The 14,742-nt window shown below is 39.1% G+C and overlaps 1 protein-coding gene across 1 annotated transcript in view; it reads right to left on the bottom strand.

The window, feature by feature from the left end:
• The window catches only part of casp7 (caspase 7, apoptosis-related cysteine peptidase), a 37,921-nt gene that overhangs the window by 20,762 nt on the left and 2,417 nt on the right, over positions 1-14,742 (bottom strand). The window contains exon 2 of the mRNA XM_069899976.1: positions 7,939-8,041. Coding sequence (XP_069756077.1) covers positions 7,939-8,041 — 103 coding nt within the window. The remainder of the gene's footprint in view (positions 1-7,938; positions 8,042-14,742) is intronic.

Genomic DNA, 14,742 nt, shown 5'->3' with positions numbered 1-14,742 from the left:
AGGGCCATGGTTTTTAAAAATTTTTCACACTATGAACCATACTAACCAAAATACACACAAACATTTCCCTCTTGAATATACAGTGTCATTTTCTCCCCTTTTCCCCCCCTCCCTTCCCTCCCTCCTTCACCCCCCCCCCAACCTATATGATACATTAAACCTATTAAACAATGTCATCACACAATGAAAATAAACAAGAAATTTGTGTCTTCTACTTTTACACACTGGGTCAGTTCATTTCATCTTCTTCTCATTCTGTCATTTTAGGGGGTGGAGGTCTGCGGTAGGACTTCTCTGTTGTGTTCCATATACGGTTCCCAAATTTGTTCGAATACTGTGATGTTATTTCTTAAATTATATGTTATTTTTTCCAATGGAATACATTTATTCATTTCTATGTACCATTGTTGTATTCTCAGGCTATCTTCTAATTTCCAGGTTGACATAATATATTTTTTTGCTACAGCTAAGGCTATCATGATAAATCTTTTTTGTGCTCCATCCAAATCGAGTCCAAGTTCTTTACTTCTTATATTACTTTGGGAAATAAATTATTATCTTCTGAACAAATGAAGGATAAATATGGTATAACTCATGGTACAATATTTGCATACCACCAACTGAAAACCTACTTGAAGGACAAATTGGGAAGCAGGCTGAGGCTACCAGAAGGAAGCAGTTTTGAATATGTGATTACAGACACAATGATAATTAAAAGATTTATAACAAACATGTACATCAAACTGCAAGAGAAAGAGAACGAGGAAACAAGCTGTAAACCCAAACAAAAATGGGAACAAGATCTAAACATAAAGATAAAGAATGAAACATGGGAAAAGCTATGCTCCGGAACTATGAAAAATACAATAAACACGAGGTTACGCATGATACAATATAATTGGTTACACAAGCTATACATCATGCCCCAAAAGTTAAATAGATGGGACCTAACAGTATCAGATAGATGTTTTCGCTGTAAGAAGGAAACGGGAACAACAGTACATGCAATTGGGCATGTGAGAAAGTGGAAAAGTTTTGGGAAGATCTAAACCAGATATTAAATAAAATCACAAAAAGCAACATACCAAAAAATCCAGAGGGGTATGGTTGATGCAGTCACGGGAATCAAGCAGAATAATAGGTCAGCACAGACTGGATCCGGATATCTAGAACCTGCTGAGAGCCAGTTCACAGGTACTCCAGAAATCCAGATCAATACAGAAGGAGCAGGTATGACCTACAAAAAGCTATCTCCTGGGCAAAGTGGAGATTCCAGATGAAAATTGGAACAAGGAAGGACCTCCGACAGCTATAGCAGGGCCTAAATGTCATAACCTGCTACAAAACCAAATCCGGTAAAGTAGCAGAAGGCACAGCTTCACTCCAAGAGGAACTCAATGCTTTTTAGGCTCAATTTGCCCACTGTAACAGGGAGAACCACCCTTCTGCACCTCCACGTCCCCTGATGATCCCATCCTGTCCATATCTGAGGATGGCGTGTGGGCTGCCTTCAGGAGAGTGAATCTGAGGAAAGCAAGTGGTCCGGATGGAGTACCCAGCAGAGTATTAAAATTCTGTGATGACCAACGTAGCAATGTATTCACAGATATCTTCAACATTTCACTCTGGCAGGGTGTGGTATCCATTTGTTTCAAACAGACAACAATCATACCTGTGCCCAAGAAGAGCGAAGAAACCTGCATCAATGACTATCGACCAGTAGCACTTACACGAACAGTGATGAAGTGCTTTGAAAGACTGGTGTTGAAGCATATCAGGTCCTATCTGAGCGGTGACATGGATCTGTTCCAATTCACATCGGAGTAACAGGTCTATGGTGGATGAAATCTCTCTGGCTTTACAGAAATCCATGGAACATCTGGATGGTAAAGATGCATTCATCAAGATGCTCTTTGTTGACTACAGTTTGGCATTTAACACCATCATCTCCTCAAAATTGATCAGAAAACTCCAAGACCTGGGACTCAACACCTGAATTTTCTCACCTCCAGACCACAATCAGTGAGGATTGGTAAGAACATCTCTTTCACAATCTCCATCAGTACTGGAGCACCACAGGGCTGCGATCTTAGCCCCCTGCTCTGCTCACTTTACATCTACAACTGTATGGCTCAGTACGATAATAAAACCATCTATAAATTTGCTGACGATACCATGGTAGTGGATTGTATAAAAAAGGCAGTGAGTCAGCATGCAGGAGGGGAGATTGAAAACTTGGCTGAATGATGCACCAACAACAACCTTGCAGTCAATGCCACCAAAACTAAGGAGCTGATGGGTTGACTTCAGGAAGGGAAAACCAGAGGTGTACAATCTACTGATCATAGGGGGATGAGAGGTGGAGAAGGTGAGCAAATTTAAGGTCTTGAGTGTCACTATCTCAGAAGATCTTTCCTGGACCGAACACACAAATGGCATCATGAAGAAAGCACGTCATCTTCCTCTACGTCCTCAGGAGATTGTGTAGGTTTGGTACGACATCAGAAACCCTGGCAAATTTCTACAAATGTGTGGTGGAAAGTGTGCTGACCAGATGCATCATGGTCTGGTATGGTGACACCAAATGATCGTGCACAGATCCCAGGACATCACATGCAAAACCTTGCGCACCATTGAGAACATCTACAGGGAACACTGCCATTGGAGAAAAGCAACAATCATCAAGGATCCACATGACTCAGCACACGCTCTGTTCTCGCTACTACCATCAGGAACGGGTACAGGTGCCTCAAGACTCACACCACCAGGTTCAGGAACAGCTGCTAGCCCTCCACCATCAGACTCAACAACAAACTCAATTTAAGGACTCTTACACCTGCAATTTATTGATTTTTTTCTCTCTGTATTGCACAGTCAGTTTGTTTAGATTTATTTATTTGTTTACATGTGTACATATCTTCATGAGTACAGTTTTTGCACGACCAGTAAGAGGTCATTCTGCCTCGCCCACAGGAGAAACAGTATCAGGATTGTATCTGATATCATGTATGTATTCTGACAATAAGTCTAAACTTTGAACTTTAACCAAGGTCAGAGTTGGGAGCAGCGTTTTTTTCCCTCATCAAAGCTGAGAAGCTTTCTGTTTTAATTTTCAGAAAAATTTAAATACTGTTAAAATTTTGCTGGGAAATTCCAGCAGGTTGAGGCTTCTTTCATCTCTCTCAGAGAGAGAGAGAGAGAGAGAGAGAGAGAGGGGGCTGTTGGTTATCCCATTGTATTGCACAGCACTGCCCACTACTGCAGCATTAGGGTATTTCACTTGCAAAGATTCTTGGATTGAGGGTGGTTTTCAAACTGCCCCACTAAACTCACTCCACCTTAAGTAATCCCTATGCCATCAGTGCTCTGTGATTGGCAAGTGATTGCTTAAGGTGGTATGCGAGTGAGAAGGGAAGGTTGAGAACCACTGCTCTGGACCCAATTGTTACTGAAATATTTAGCTTAAGAAAAATTGTCATTGGCCCATTCCCTTTGGAGTTATGAAACCGTGCACATAACGAGTCAATTAAGGACGATTAAAACAGTGGTTTTCAAACATATTTCTTTCTACTCACATCCCACCTAAAGCAATCCCTTACTAATCACAGATCACTTAAGGCACAGGGATTGTTTAAGTTGGAATGTGAGTTCTGTGGGTAGTTTGAAAGCCAATGAGATGAACTTGAATATGAAAGATTTGACGTATTCTTTAAATTGGAGATGATACCACGTTTTTCAACTGGTATACAGTCTATAAATATTAGGAAACCAGTCACATTTTTAAAGCAAAGAAATTCAAATAATTTTAATGGCACCTTATGGTAAAAGTGTATAGATTTGAACAGGAAAGAAATAGTCCATCTCTGGAATGGTAACAGCACCTCATTAAAGAGCATTACAATTATAATGACACTTGAATAAACCATTTTGCACCTTGTGACGAGAACATAAAAGCAGAGCATATTGTCAGTTTGAGCAGACAAATTATTGAGGACACTTTCCACCCGGCACAGAGTATCTCTGACCTACTGCATCAAGGAGGTACAGGAGCATCAAAACTAAGACTGCTGAGAAATAACTTCTTCTTACAAGCTTTGAGATTGATGAACACTACCTTGCAACTAAGTAAATCATATCGATGTATCTATCTATCGATTTATTTATTTTAAATGAGATCCTTACACATTGTGATTGTTACGTGCTGTGAATTGTGTGCATGTGTTTGTACTGTGTCTGGTTACATCGTCAGATGATAATAAACTTGAACTTGATTAGTAGTAGTTTAGGAGAGCCAACCCAGAGACATTTTAATTCAGCAATTTTGCCTCTGGTCATTTAGAAACAAAAATGAGGAATACCGATCGAGGCAGAGCCTCCTGAGACAGGCCTCACCATTGGCTGGCTTCAGTCCAATTCACTTTTGTTTCGAGGAAGTGATGTGTGCTATAGTTTCTAATGTTGTAAATTTGATTGCACAATATCATTTCAGCAATTGTTTAACATCAGTCAGAGCACATGAAGAAGTCTAAGATCACATACCTGGATTCCTCATTAATTGGTACTCCACTCTGCATCTGCAAATCTTTTTCCAACTATTTGAAATGGCAACAGACCAGAAAACATGCTCCACCATTACACGGGTGTGACACTGAATACTGATGCAAGTGCGGCTACTCAACATGTATAAATCCCCCGAGTCAGCAGCAGGTCACACTGGACTTTTCCATAGGGCTATTCAGAGGGCTCCCTGTGACTTAGTAACCTGCTGAGCTCACCCAGAGTTCTTACATCTTTGCTGCAACGATTGCAACGCTGATTTAAGACTAACTTCTCAATAATAAACTGGGTGAAGAAAGCCTTAGATGTAAAATTACATGAATTTTGTTAGCTAGGAACGATACACAGTTCCTGACATTATTGAATGTACAAAAGTAAATCACGAAAATCTGTAGACACCGTGGTTGAAGTAAACTACAAACTACATATACTTCAAACCCTCCAACTCCCACAATTACCTGGACTACACATCCTCACACCCTGTCCCTACGCAAGGATTCCATCCTCTTCTCTCAATTTCTCCATCTCCGCCACATCTGCTCCCAAGATGAGGCCTTCCAGTCCCGACCTTCTGAAATGTCTGCCTTCTTCCACAAATGTGGCTCCCCATTCACCACTCAGCCCTCACCCACCTCCTCCATTTCCCACTCATCTGCCATGGCCCCCTCTGCCCGCAGATGCAACAAACACAGAATCTCCCTCGTCCTCACCTACCACCCCACCAACCTCCACATCTAACGCATTATCCGCCGGAATTTCCGGCACTTACTTCAGGATCCCGCCACCAGACACATTTTTCCTTCTCCTCCCCTCTCGGCCTTCCGCAGGGACCACTCATCCCTCCCCACCCATCGCACACCTGTCACCTTCCCCTGTGCCTGCAGGAGATGCAACACTTGCACCCACACCTCCTTCCTCACCACAGTCTGGGGCCCCAAACAGGCCTTTCAAGTGAAGGAATGCTTCACTTGAACATCCAGAGGACCTATTTACTGCATCCGTTGCACCCTTTGTGGCATTCCCTACATTGGAGAGACCGATCCCGGATTGGGAGATCACTTCACTCAGCACCTCCTCTCCATTTGCAACAACAGCGACCTCCCAGTGGCCAACCATTTCAATTCTGAGTTACGTTCCCACACTCACATGTGTATCCATGGCCTCATGTACTATCCCACCCAAGCCACCTGCAAATTGGAGGAACAACGCCGTATTTTTTGTCTGGACACCTTCCAGCCAGATGGCATGAACATTGACTTTACTGCCTCCCACTAAACCTGCTCGCCCTTTCCCCTTTTCTGCCTCACCCATCCATCCCTCCTCCCCCTCATTGCTGCTGTCCCCTCCCTCCTTCCTCCACCTATTATCCTTTGCTGCCCCCTCCCCCTCCCCACTCTTTTGTCCGGACGCCTGCGGGCATTTTCTCATAACTTGTTGAAGGGCTCAAGCCTTTAACGTCGGTTCTGTATCTTTACCTTTGCTACATAAAGGGCACTGTTTGGCCTGTTGAGCTTCTCCAGCACTTTGTATTTACTTATTGAATGTACAAATATTTGCAGTTCAAGGAAGTAATATTCATACTTTACATTTGCCATCAAAGGAAACATTTCAAGATTGTAGAATTGAGAATTGGTCAAATCAGCTGTTCCATAAAATGATTCCTGGCTGTCAGTAAAAACTGATCACAATCATACTGCTGTTTAATTCTAGTTTTGAACCTTTGACACAATACAAAGTCACAATGTTTTGTACACAGCATAAAAAGCTTTACTTAAAAAGTAAAACATGTTAAGGTCATCACATATTTTAAGAGAAAAACTGGATACATCTCTGAAGCATGAAGAAGGTACAGAGTGTTGAATACTGTACTAGGGGGCTTTTTAAAAATTCTTTATGAATGCGGACATATTCCGCTTTTACTCACGGTAAATCAGCTGAGCAAATGGCTGTAAATAAAGGATGGTTGCAAAACGCCTGGCTATTTATCTATGAGTGTTTTGATATCAGCTATCCGTCTCCTGGATATTTTTCTGAGCATTATTCACCCACTCTCAGTAGCAGGTCCCTTTTTTCCCCCAATTCATGGTCTTCTGATTTAAATGCTAAGATAATCATCTGATTGGATGTCCCTCTTACCCTGTTCAAAATGAATAGTAATGCCACCATTTTATTGTTACCATATCTAACCGAATCCCTAGTTCTCCAACTGATTTAACAAATGAAAACAATCTGCTGAATCAATTAGGGATAATTTACAATGTTAAAGCACTATATATAGTGCCAAATTTCCTTTCTTGTTCTACCTGTTTTCTTTAAAAAAAATAATTCATTTCATATCTCTTGGACCCTGTCCCTCTTTCATTGCATTTTGTTTCTTCATCTTGGCCAGTCCATAAATACACAAAAATTATATTTGTTTCCATAACCTACAGGGATTGATGGATACTGGATAAGTGTATTTTCCAGTTGCTTGAGACTTACTCTTAGAATGCCTAACTAAGAATAAACAGTTTAAAAGACAAAAGTACTATATTGTATTTTCACTGAACAAACTTCACTCGCATGAATATATAAACCTTAAAGCATTTTACTTTATTTTCAGTCTTTGAAAACGTTTATTCATTGCTGCATCTTTAGGTTCCTCCCCCTCCATGGAGCCACCCAAAAGACGAACAATAACATTATAGATATTTTCCTCCTTCCCCCAAGTTTACAGGTAAAACCTCTGACCGGTGCAACTCTTACTAAGCAGAAATAAGGAGACACTCTAAGAGAGTCACATCAATGCTGAGCGGCATCAACCAGCTCTTCAACCTGGGTTGACGCCATTTTATTCAAATACAACTTTATTTAAACAGCTGCCAGGCGCAAAGCACAACCAAGGCACTTGACTGGCTGAATATTTGTTCCCATCTTCACCTAAGATTTATGTGTTACTTCAGAGAAAATTTACTTTTACCATTTTAAATTTACGTATTTTTACCTATTATTTTATTCTTATTTATTTTATATATTTTTAATTTATTTTCCTCAATTTTTAAAAATTGGTTGTTTGAATTCGGATATCAGGGATTTTACCATACTAAGAATTGACCAGCTCAAATTCAAAAGCCACAGAGCAAATCACCTTGCCAGAGAAGGCAGTAAAACTAATGACCAACTTTTACTTAAATGAATAAGCAAAACAAAACTGCAGATTTGAAATTAAAAAAATACATAAATGTTGAAAATACTCTGCAGGTCAATAAACATCAGCGGTGAAAGAAACTGAGTGAATATGTCTGATAAAAGATCATAGAGCTGAAACATTAATACTGTTTCCCTCACTGCAAATGCTCCTGGTCTTCTGAGTGTTTCCAGCAGTTTATGTTGAAAACTTGCCTGAAACGTAGAAATCTTGATGATCTATCGGGCTTGGCATCAACAACATCCTGATCCTGTTCTGTAATTTGTGCAGTGTGGACGATCTCCTTTTCCTCCATATCTGGTTCATGACAAAGTTTGTTTTAGCATATCTGAATTTTAAGTTTCTTTAAAATTATTATTTTTCTGCATTATTGTGAAAATATTTAACTGATTTTCTAAATGTCAAATGATTCAAATATACATTCAAACAGAAAATATCAGTTTTATTCATTATCAATTAAAATACTGATTTAGATCTGCAATGCTTATTCAGCTATAGCAAGAAGCTATGAACAATGAAGATTTGGACCAGATTTTCTCTCCCAATAGCTTATTCCTCCATATAATGCTAAAAATTTTACTTTGTCTGATCCCCTTCTGATTAATTATGAACAAATATCCATGAGCATGTTTACAGGAAGAGCTGGGACAATTTCTCCATCTTTCTTACTTGTATAGAGTTTCAAAGACGTTGATTGACAAGTGCGATTGCAGCGGGAAGTGCCAAAGGGGGTGGGTGGGGAGGAAAGAGTGGACCAGAGAGTCTTGGAGAGACTGATCCCTGCAAAAGAGGGGAGAGAGGTAGAGGAGGGGTAAATGTAGCAGATGATGGGACTGCGCTGAAGTTGGCAGATAATGTGCTGGTGGTGGGGTGAGTGTGAAAGTACAGTACCCAAATATCAGGCACTAATGAGGATTGGTAGATGCTGGAAAAGTGAATCTGCCGGTTGTTTGAGATTGCGCATTGTGTGATTGGCCAACTAACCACCAGGGGAGTGCCAATTTCAAACTTTAGTATTTTTTTACCTATTTATTTGTGGTGATTTTTTTTGCCAGTTGCTTGATGCTGAATTCGGGATTACATGGATTGAATGCTTGAATTACATGCTTGAATTCGGGATTACATGGATTTTACTGTATCAGGAATGGAGGAGATATGGGCACAGGCTTTATCAGTGACAGTAGCGGCGAATTCATGTTAAGAGGGAGTTTCCAATGTCCTTGAGTGGAAGAACAGAGCAGTAGAAATGGAAGAATTGAAAGAAAGGGATTGCATCCTTGTAAGAGACAGAACATGAACAGGCATAATCCAGGTACCTGAGGGAATCTGAGGGATTTTCATAGATGCCCATGGATAGTTTGTCTCCTGTGATGGAGACAGAAAAATCAAGGAAGGGGGTGAGAGATAATAGGCCAATAGGAAATGAACAGGTAAATAGGACAAACTGTAAAGCCCATTCACAGAGTCGACAAAGGTACACTGGACCCTGCTGTACAGAAAGTGAATTTCACAACAACACCCTTAGGGAAAAAAGGCCACAAAAGTAATGTTATGAATGGAGTTGAATGAAACCTTGGTGGCCCAACAGACCTGATGCTTGTCTGGCAATGAACATTCTTTAACAATGTTAAAATGAGCACATTCAAACTAGAAGAATAATATGAAACATAATTTTTCATAAATCCATACTGTACTTACTACTAATTTATTACATGTGGTGTTTTGTTTAGTCTGCACATCAGAGTGTCCAATGTACTGTATCCACTGGGTCCTACTGCCCAGTCTTTTTTAAATTTTTTTTTTATTTTTCACACTATAAACCATATTGACCAAGATACATACATACATTTTTTCTCTTGAATATATAGTGTCATTTTCTCCCCCTTTTTCCCCCTCCCTTCCCTCCCTCCCTCACCCCCTTTCCCATTTATTTGAAGTTCAATCTATAAGATACATTAAACCCGTTAAACAATGTCGTCACTTAATAAAAATAAGCAAGAAATTTTTGTCCTTTACTTTTATATAAAGAGTCAGTTCATTTCGTTGTCTTCTCCTTCTGTCATTTTAGGTGGTGGAAGTCCATGGTAGGATTTCTCTATTGTATTTCATGTATGGCTCCCATATTTGTTTGAATATTGTGATGTTATTTCTTAAATTATATGTTATTTTTTCTAATGGAATACATTATTTATTTCTATGTACCATTGTTGTATTCTCAAATTGTCTTCTAATTTCCAGGTTGACATAATACATTTTTTTTGCTACAGCTAGGGCTATCACAACAAATCTTTTTTGTGCTCCATCCAAATCGAGTCCAAATTCTTTATTTCTTATATTACTTAGGAGGAAGATCTCTGGGTTTTTTGGTATATTGCTTTTTGTGATTTTATTTAATATCTGGTTTAGATCTTCCCAAAATTTTTTCACTTTCTCACATGTCCAAATTGCATGAATTGTTGTTCCCGTTTCCTTTTTACAGCGAAAACATGTCTAATACTGTTGGGTCCCATTTATTTAACTTTTGAGGTGTGATGCATAGCCTGTGTATCCAGTTATATCGTATCATGCGTAACCTCGTGTTTATTGTAATTCTCATAGTTCCGGAGCATAGCTTTTCCCATGTTTCATTCTTTATCTTTATGTTTAGATCTTGTTCCCATTTTTGATTAGGTTTACCGTTTGTTTCCTCATTCTCCTTTTCTTGCAGTTTGATGTACATGTTTGTTATAAATCTTTTATTTATCATTGTGTCTGTAATCACATATTCAAAATTGCTTCCTTCTGGTAACCTCAGACTGTTTCCCAATTTGTCCTTCAAGTAGGTTTTCAGTTGTGGTATGCAAACATTGTATCGTGAGTTATATTACATTTATCCTTCATTTGTTCAAAGGATAATAATTTATTTCCCGAAAAACAATTTTCTATTCTTTTGATCCCTTTTCTCTCCCATTCTCTGAAGGAAAGGTTCTGTTTTGATTGGTACCACTGGGTATTCTAACATAAATTTATAACCTTTTTTCCATAGGGTCGTTTTTGCTGCATTAAACTCCTTCCTCTTCAGGAGTTCAAAACTTATATCTGGATAGAAAAAATTTTTTTGACCCTTGTATTCCAGTGATTTTTCGTCTCCTTTTATTTTTTTAATTGCCTTCTCCAATATATTTTCTCTTGTTGTATATCTTAGGAATTTTACTAGAATGGATCTTGGTTTTTGTTGTGATTGTGGTTGAGGCTAATGTTCTGTGTGCCCTTTCTATTTCCATTTCTTCCTGTAATTCTGGTCTTCCTAGGACCCTGGGGATCCATTCTTTTATAAATTCTTTCATATTTTTGCCTTCTTCATCTTCCTTAAGGCCCACTATCTTTATATTATTTCTTTTATTATAATTTTCCATTATATCTATCAGACATATCTAACCAGCTAACAGCTCCTGTGACTCTAACTTTTTTATCAGATTCCTCTAATTTCTTTTTTAAGTCCTCTACTTCCATTTCTATGGCTGTTTCTCGTTCTTCCACCTTGTCCACTCTTTTTCCTATATCTGTCATGATCATCTCTAATCTATTCACTTTTTCTTCTGTACTTTTTATTCTTCTTTTTATTTCAATGAATTCTTGCGTCTGCCATTCTTTTACTGTTTCCGTATATTCTTTAAAAAAAAATATATCCATGTACTTGCCCTTCCCTTCATCTTCCATTTCTCTGTGTTCTCCCTCCTCTTCTTCTGGGTCCACTCCAGGATCTGTGTCTTTTACCTCTGTCTCTTCTGGTTTTCTTGTTGGGTTGTTTATTTTATTTTGTTGGGTATTTTTGTTCTTCTTATTTTTATTAAAAGTGTCTTGGTGTTGGTCTTCTTCCTCTGAGTTGGTCATCTGTTGTTTCTTTGATTTCCTATTTTTATTCTCTTCCTTCTTGTTCCCATTATTTTCTATGTTTTCTTGTTTGGAGAGTTGCTGTCATGTTATACTTGTCAGTTTTGGCTGTGGAGATTTACTCCTCAGCTGATCCCCACCTCCTGTCAGTGTTGTTTTTGTCTTGTGCATCGTGCATGCGCAGTTGCACACTTTTGTTTGGCTCCGTGAGCCATCTTTGTAGTCCTGAGTTCGGGGTTTCCACTTCTCTCTCCACGGCGGGCTTCCTCGTACCGGTAAGGCTTTCACCTTCCTCTTCCGACGTCCTTCCTTCTTCTTTTCTTCCCGTTGCTTTTGGTTTTTCTTTCTTTGCTGCCATTTTCTCCACACTTTCACTTTCAATTTGTTGTGGTTTCTGTGTTAGTGACTTTGTTTTTTCTCTACCTTTTTTTGAAACTTTTCTGGAGAGGGCTGGAATTCCCCTACCAGTCACTACTCCATCACGTGACTCCTCGTACTGCCCAGTCTTGATGCTAACTGCTCTGCACAGGCTATAAATGGTCTATTAAAGAACCCGACAGTGATTTTAAAAAAATCCTGCAACCACAGAGTCTGTGCCCAAAATGGAGGCACTTGTACTGTGCAGCGTACTATGAAGGGTAGAAGACTCCAGAGAAGCAGTGAACCTGCACAAGGCACCTGATGAGAATGAGAAGTACAGGAGATGAATCTACAGGATGGTGACCACAGCAGCAGACCAGCGAGAGGCTCAGTAGCTGAAGGACCCACATAGGTTGCAAGCTGTTGGCAACCTGCGATCAAAGATCTCACAAAGGTTGTGGGTGACTTGTGGTTAAAGGACCCAAACAGATTGCGGGCTGCTGGACACTGTATCATGGGAACTAGATATTGGAACTGGGATCTCAGATCGAGTTCTTGGTATTCTCAGGAGGGAACATGAGCAGCCAGATGTCATGGTCCATGTGGGGGCCAATGACCTGGGTAGGAAGGATGAGCAGGTCCTGCAAAGAGAGTTTAGTGCAAAGTTGAAGGACAGGACCTCCATGGTTGCAATGTCAGGAGTGCTACCACTGCCATGTGCTAATGAGGTTAGAAATAGGAAGTGAATGCAGCTAAATATGCCGCTAAAGAGACACGCCGCTAAAGAGAAGGAGCAGGACGGACAGTTTCATGTTTTTGGACAATTGGACTCTGTTATGGACTAAGTGCTTGGCAAAGGGACTAGCAGAATGATGTTTTGTTACAGATTAGAAAGGCTGAATGGCCTGTTCTATGTGCTGTAGTTTTCTGTGGGTCTATTCAAGAGGGTCCTGAGGGCAAGAAATGCTCCGAAAAGAGCCTCGGGCCTTAAAGGCTTTCTGAACACATTGGAGGTTTGGATCTGGAGCTCGGGTCGCTGATGGTTTGAACTGGAGTCAGTGCAGCTGCAGAGGGTGCGGGAGTGGTGGAGGAAAATCCACGGACACTCCGTGACTCTGAAGGGACTCTCTCTTTTGCTTCTCTTTTTCCTGTTGTTTCAGGGTGCTTTATGACAGAGAAAAATTGAAGTATTTCATGTACATTACATTTTAATCTATTATTACATGACAATAAAAGGAACCTTTGACTATTTCTGGCTGAGGCATTCAAATTCTAAATCCAATTCCTAAAGACACAACTAGACCAATTTCTAACGTTATCCAAGGAAGACACTGAGAAAGAACTGGATATTTGAAAAAGTAAACACATCATGACCTAATAAACATACAGTATATATGAAGGTAAACAGTGTGGAAATTGTGATTTGAAAATGTCTCGCAGACAAAATTATGAGAATATGCTAAGGAAATGGGGAGCAAACCAAAAAAGAGCATTTTATTGTCCAATAGAATTTTCTGCTTATTAATGGAATGGATTGCAAGGTAGGCTGGAATAAAAAAAAACCCTGAATTATTAAAGAATTGATGTCACAGCAAGGACATTGCAGGCATTTTCCCCAGTGAATTAACTTAATTTTGGATAAACCTAATTGTTTCTGCATTTATCTTATGAATCTGGGATATTACTATGCCATTTGTGTTGGTCAGTGTTTCATTAAGCTAGTAGCAAAAGATGCTAATTTTTGAAGCCTGCTTATAGATTGAAGATTCATTTCACTCTTTTAAACAGTTCTCAATATACCGAAGATACCTTCATATTCATAAATGGGTTTTATTAAAATCTTGCTGATGTACAATTTGATAACAACTTTATGGCTATCAACAGTGGACATGTACAAACAAAGTACATTCATAAAATATGCCACGCACCAACCACATTCTTCGGCACCAACCAAATCAAGGTCCAACTTTCACAACTTCAATGTACATTTATCTCCATTTCTGGAAATGTTGATGCAATGTCTACTTGCAGACCTTGATAGATCCGATGATGCCCAAGTGATGAAAATGCAAAATTAACAATAAAGTTCTCAAATTCATGGTGTAGCCAATTATTGAAGTGTAACACATACATGCATGGTTTAGAAACAATTAATCTTATGTTGGAGGGAAAAAAAAATCACAAAATGCCAATTTTATCATTGATATATGGAAGTAATAGCCAAAACATTCTGAAATGTGTCACAAACAATATGTCAAGTTTGCTCTCCAATATCTATATCACTGACACTGAGGCAGCGCAAAACACATTTTCTCTTTAAGCAACTTAATCACTTGTGTGTCAAAATACCAGCTCCATCCCAGATAAATTAAAATGATATATATAGTAAAAGGTTATTTTCATTTTATACATAAATCACTGTCAGAAAACGATTGAAAAAAAAGCATCTACATGTCATTAAAATATTCATTTTATAATTCAATGACATAATTTATGTACCAAATGTGTACTGTGCCAAAAAAGTAACTACTGCTTCAAGAATTCAAGACAGATATCTTTTGTTGTTCTGTATATTTGTAGCTGTTCCCAACTGTACTTCTACATACCGTTAGGGTAAATCCAGGTTTATTTACGGCTTCCAAGGAGTATTTCCCAACCGTGTGGATTTTAAGGGGAACACCTGTCACATTTGAAACCAAAGTAGAAAGTATTTCCATTAATTTCAATCTACACAATTTAGCACATTTTTGGAGAATCCCAAGCAA

The sequence above is a fragment of the Narcine bancroftii genome, chromosome 10 (assembly GCF_036971445.1).
Source record: "Narcine bancroftii isolate sNarBan1 chromosome 10, sNarBan1.hap1, whole genome shotgun sequence".
Taxonomy (NCBI): Eukaryota; Metazoa; Chordata; class Chondrichthyes; order Torpediniformes; family Narcinidae; genus Narcine; species Narcine bancroftii.
Note: the sequence above shows the minus strand (reverse complement) of the source record. Positions and strands in the feature narration are given on the sequence as shown.